We start from the raw sequence: 5,445 nt of genomic DNA on the forward strand, positions 1-5,445 counted from the left end.
GACTCATAACACAAGACTTGTGGCAAAAAGTTTTATTTAAGTTAAGGGAATTGATTACAATGATATTTTTTAGCAGGGGGTAAAACTTGTTTCATAAAGTTTTGTAGAGGAAAAGTATAAGGGGGTGTTGTTCAAAGAAATTTGTGTACAAAATTGAAACAAAATCAAATGAAATATAGTATCTTCAATTTTATGAATTTCTTATGAAGATGGGTTTTGTGAGAAGGGAGTTTCTTTTTAAAAGTCAATCGAATAAAACCGAACCACGCGTTTTTTCTTGTGATTTAGATAATTTTTAACGTAAAAACTGCTTAAACTGCACCGCGAATACCCTCTCCCTCTGTTGTTAACAATACCTTCTTTTGCATAGTGAACACCTTCAAGAAAATATCTATATGTTAGTTCTAAATGTGTAATTTGTGACAAACCTTAAATATACAAATTAAAGAAGAATTTGTATGGTCTAAAACAAGTATGTCTCACATTTCTTCTTCTGCAAGAGGGTTTCTATCATTCAATTTCTGATCTTTTACTCTCAAGAATCATTTCTTGATATTGCTCTAGTTTTTTTCTTGATATTTCTCTCCTATAGGCTGAATTTTTTTATCTTGAATAAACTATTGGAAACTTCCATTCACAACAAACACAATAATGTGTGTTGCAAAGAAGCACATTACAAAATATGAAATAACCAAGTACTCAAAACACAATCATTTGACACAATAAAAAAAAACATAATCTATTTCATATATCTCTTTCAAAGTGGAGGACTTCTTGGACGAGGAGGCGTAGGAGGACGCGGCGCATGGCTCCAATTCTGTTGACAGTTCTGTAACTTACATCCCAAGTCTCTTAATCGACTAAGCTCCGGAATCACTTCTAATGCAAGATCAGGTCTATCTTTCTTACTAAGCTCAGCACAACTCAATGCAAGTTTAGCAAACGCCAAAGCTTCATCAGTAGGCCAATCCATAACAACGGGATCAAGCATATCGACAAAATTTCCATTCTCAATAGCCTTTTTAACTTGATGAGAAAGTCCCATTGGAGGCCTAGCAGTGATAATTTGTAGAAACATGATACCTAAAGAATAAATATCAGATTTCGCCGTCAACTTTCCTGTTTGTTGATATTCAGGATCAATGTAACATAATGTTCCAGCTGCTGAAGTCATGTGATATTGTGTGACAGAATCAGCTACAGAAGGTGGCACTAATCTTGATAAACCAACATCACTTATTTTGCTAACAAAATTTTTGTCTAGGAGAATGTTGGCTGGTTTAAGGTCTCTATGAACAATGGATTCTGGTTTTGTTTGGTGAAGGAAAAGAAGCGCAGTCGCGATTTCGTAACATATTTCTAAACGTTTTTGCCATGGAATTGGAGGGCTATTATGTTTTCTAAATAATCTGTCTTCTAAACTACCATTGTCCATGTATTCATATACCAAACATCCATAATCTTGACAAGCACCTAGGAGGAGAACCATATTTGGATGTCTTATGTTGCATAATACCTCAACCTACACATATATAACATGTTTAGTCACAATTTTCATATACACATTCCTAATAAAATATTCTCTTTGGATTTCTTGCGGCGATAGGAATCTCTTGCATTCACGCAGTCAGCATATCAATGACTGTTGGTATGAAATTAGACGGTTCAGATTTTATGCTTGGTACTAATACCTAAACCGTCTGATCTCAATCCAACAATATCGATATGCTGACTGTGTGGCTGTGTCATACTGTAACCGAAGTCTATCCAAATCGTATAAATTGTTCTAGAATGCATTTGAACACTTGCAAATTGATATCAATGTCATACCTCTTGCAGGAACTGTTTTCTACCCTGGTGAGCATCAGGTCTCAAAATCTTGATAGCAACATGTGTATGATCAAGTTGACCTTTAAACACAGGTCCATATCCACCTTCACCTATTTTCATTGATAATGAGAAATTTTTAGTAGCATTTTCAATCTCCTCTAAGGTGTATTGTCTATATCGAATATCTGTACGAGCTATCACGTTTAGTGCTTGATCTCGCTCTTCTATTTCTCTCCTAGCCTTTCTCTCTGCATGTAATCTTTTTTGAGTTTCTTTTTCAGCCATTTTCATAGCTTCATCTACTGATTTCAATGCAGCCACTGCTTTAGCTTTCTCTATTTCCGCCATTGCTAATGCTGCTTCTCGAGACATCATAACTTCCTCAACCGTTCGCTCCTCTAGTTTCCATTTATTAATCTCTTTAGCCTGAAAAAAAGTGTCACTTCTCACTTTACAAGCCGATTTTATAAAAATCTAATACCAATCACAAATTGGTCACTTATAGCATAATTTACATCACCTTATTTTTTGCTAAAATTGCTTCTTTGCAAGCTGAGTTATACATTTCCATAGTTTGCCTAAGTTGGAGTCTCAATTCTTTCATCTCAGCTGCCATGTCTCCCTATAATAATTAAAAATTAGATTATTTTTTACAATGTAAAACATTAGAAGCCAACTATTTAATATTTTCTTTATGCAAGCAGTGTTAAGTTTTCGGAGGCAGTGTATAAGTTAGTCACAAATTTAACGTGACATAAAAATTGGGGCCATATTTTACCACGGTTTAATTGGACAAATATTTAATGAGGCCCATTTAAGCTATACAGTTTATCCGTGTCAACTTTTAAATCTTGTGCGGTCACCCGCTTCGTACGTCCTTAAAGAGATGGTCTTGCTTTTTATACTTACTAATACTTGAGAATCTGATGCCATGCTCGAACCCCTCTCTAATTTCGGCGCATCCAGCCCATATTTATGTAAGCGAGATGATTCATTTTCATTTAAGCTTGAAGTGTGATTAAAGGATGATCTATGGCCACGATTCGATAAATCGATACTCTCCAATGATTTATGAGTAGATGAAGAACTCTTTAGTTTATCATGTAGGGGTGATAATCCTGGTGATTTTCCTGATCTACTACTATTAGTGCTTCCTCCTCTTTTAAATGTGCTTGACCTGTTCCATTATATCAAATCATAATATTATTAAGAAAAACTTAGAACATGTAAATGTTACTATATATTTGGCTAGTACCTTAGGTCATTTGTTGAAACTGCATTTTCCAACTGCGCTGTTGCTGGTCGAGTTTCTACTATCTTTTCTTTCGCGATTACGTAGACAGAACTATAATCCGGAGCTGATTTCATTATCGCTGTCGGTACATCGTCGTGGCCTTTAAATTTTCTGAGATAATCACAACATTATACTTAGATTAAAATCTAAACTGTCATCTTGATCGAAGGGTCACTGATACACTAAAGACGAAGTTTTTTTTAAGGATGATATAAGTTTTGAAACTCAACTTGCTTATGGTTCTCATGTTTAGAGACCTTGACAGAACATTCTTGGTGTAGCTAGAGGGAGCACCAACAATGATATGTTGAACATGATTCCTCTTTGCATATTCCGAAATTCCTCTAGCAATGTCACTATCATTGATTACGGCTTCTTTCATCTTTACCTGAATCAACGCGCCTTCAATTGTTTCAACTTTCTCCGAAATCATTTTATTAAATATGTTTTTAGTCCCTATAAAATATCACAACTTACCACTTTATCATTACACATTTCCCGTAAGGGTTCGAAAACATTGGCTACATCATCTTCGTCAGGAGGAAAAACATTGGCGCCTTCTGCATGCATGCATGCATGCAATAATGTATCAAAGGAAGAATGTTAGGGTTTGATAAAATCTTAGTAACAAAAGTGTAATGTAACGTATAACAAAATCAAAACGACTCACCGCGATCTTGGCCTTCTTCTGAACATGCAGGATTGTTGAGAATGTGACATCAAAACAATATCAAATCCAAAAATGTTTATCACATGATGAATATATAGTTAAATGTTACATATATTGTATAAATATTAGAAGGTACCTACGATGAGGAATATCTTTGTGTTTAACATGAACTGCAATGATGATAGGGTTATCAATATTATTAGTTGTCCAACGAAAAGCATGGCCACTGTTCTTGTCTTTGCCTACAGCCACCATTACGAGGTTTGTGTTTGGTCTATTAAGGCTACCACTGGTAGGCATTTTCATATGATTGTTGTCACTAAGATCGCGGTTGCGTTCAGATTCTTGATATTGTAAATTTCAATAAATTTGAAACTATTGTGGCCTCTACGGCGGCCACAAAACAAAGATATCAAATCTCTGATCGCAACCGTGAACTTCTTTCGACCTTGGTTGCAACGGCCGCCGCTATCACGTATAATCGCCACCACCACCGCCTCTTCGCCTCCACCGTAAAAAGGAGGGAGAAGCTTGATTGGTTCCTTTTTTGGATCCTCTTGCAGATTGAAGATGAAAATGGAACCTGTCATGGAGGAGAATTCAAACCTATGGACAGAAATAATGTTTCATTGTCATCCTATCTTTTCCTTGACCAAGTCTTTGTTTTGATAGGGAAATTATTTGTTTTTTTCCTCTCACATTATCCATTTTTACAATTATATTTTATCTTATTGTAAATTATAATTAATGCATACAATTTTTTTATATGCGTGGGTATGTGGAGATAAGTATGGTATATCCTTTCTTTTATGAAATATACTAATTCTTTTACAAGTTATAGCAAAATATGCTATATATAATTCTTTTACAAGTTATAGCAAAATATGCTATATATAATTCTTTTTGCGAAAGTTTCTAACACCTATAAGCACGAATATTTTTGATATGTTGATTTTTTTTTTTTATATATATATTTTTTGGTGTTAAATTAAATGTATTCTTCTCTCTTATTATTAAGAGGAGGAAAATAAATTTAATTGTCTCTAGCTAGCATATGTATCAAGCAAACTCTTACTCTAGAGAATATTTGTTTTTTTTTATGTTGTATAGTCGTCTTCAACACAAGGACTTTGAGTTCTTATAGGAGAAAATTAGTAAGAGATTAGCATTTTGACAACATAAATTATTAAATAAGGTTGGTCATTTGACTCTGGTTAAGTCTGTCTTGAACTCCATCCCAAATTACTATTATATGCAAGTGACTTGCCTACCTCAACACTAACTTGTGAGTTTATTGATAGGATGACTAGAATTTTTTTATGGAAGGATAATTCAAACTCTCGTGTGCATCTCAATGGCCGGAATAAAATCACTAAGCCCATAAAGCTAGGTGGTCTTGGGATCTAGAAAGAAAAAGGGACTAATACTTCTATGTTGGATAAGCTGGTTTGGGGTCTTCGCCCAGATTATGAGGAAACGTCCTTAATTTGAAAAAAAAAACCAGGATCAGATACTTGAAATGCAATTATGAAAACTCTCTCTGTTCTTAAAGATGGATTAGAATTTAGATTAGGGGATGGAAACTCGTCTTTTTGATTTTTCAATTGGTCTCGAATAGGGGAATTAGCGAGGAAGATTCTCTATGTGGATC

At 34.6% G+C, this 5,445-nt stretch overlaps 1 protein-coding gene across 4 annotated transcripts; it reads right to left on the reverse strand.

Annotated features, from left to right (window-relative positions):
* Window positions 1-442: 442 nt before the first annotated feature.
* On the reverse strand, window positions 443-4,373 carry LOC131630886 (U-box domain-containing protein 35-like). Of its 4 annotated transcripts, none has more exons than XM_058901627.1 (9): window positions 3,935-4,373; window positions 3,795-3,809; window positions 3,602-3,684; window positions 3,355-3,512; window positions 3,086-3,235; window positions 2,740-3,007; window positions 2,351-2,452; window positions 1,831-2,256; window positions 443-1,522 (listed from the first exon to the last, which is right to left on the reverse strand). In XM_058901627.1, exons 1-9 carry the CDS (start codon window positions 4,098-4,100, stop codon window positions 758-760), a joined length of 2,133 nt encoding a protein of 710 aa, XP_058757610.1. In that variant the 5' UTR covers window positions 4,101-4,373; the 3' UTR covers window positions 443-757. The 4 variants fall into 4 exon arrangements, with proteins under 4 accessions (XP_058757610.1, XP_058757609.1, XP_058757611.1 ...); XM_058901626.1 differs by having other exon boundaries at window positions 3,795-3,812; window positions 3,935-4,372; XM_058901628.1 differs by having other exon boundaries at window positions 3,795-3,812; window positions 3,931-4,372.
* Between the last annotated feature and the right edge of the window lie 1,072 nt (window positions 4,374-5,445).

The sequence above is a fragment of the Vicia villosa genome, unplaced genomic scaffold (genome assembly GCF_029867415.1).
Source record: "Vicia villosa cultivar HV-30 ecotype Madison, WI unplaced genomic scaffold, Vvil1.0 ctg.000747F_1_1, whole genome shotgun sequence".
Classification (NCBI taxonomy): Eukaryota; Viridiplantae; Streptophyta; class Magnoliopsida; order Fabales; family Fabaceae; genus Vicia; species Vicia villosa.

Excerpts from the sequence above, each read along its gene's own strand:
- LOC131630886 (XM_058901626.1), bottom strand. The coding sequence starts at position 4,100 with ATGAAAATGCCTACCAGTGGTAGCCTTAATAGACCAAACACAAACCTC. Across the intron at positions 3,513-3,601 it reads AAATGTGTAATGATAAAGTG|GTAAAGATGAAAGAAGCCGT; the intron begins GTAAGTTGTGAT and ends GCGTTGATTCAG. Across the intron at positions 2,453-2,739 it reads CATCAGATTCTCAAGTATTA|GGAGACATGGCAGCTGAGAT; the intron begins GTAAGTATAAAA and ends TAATTATTATAG.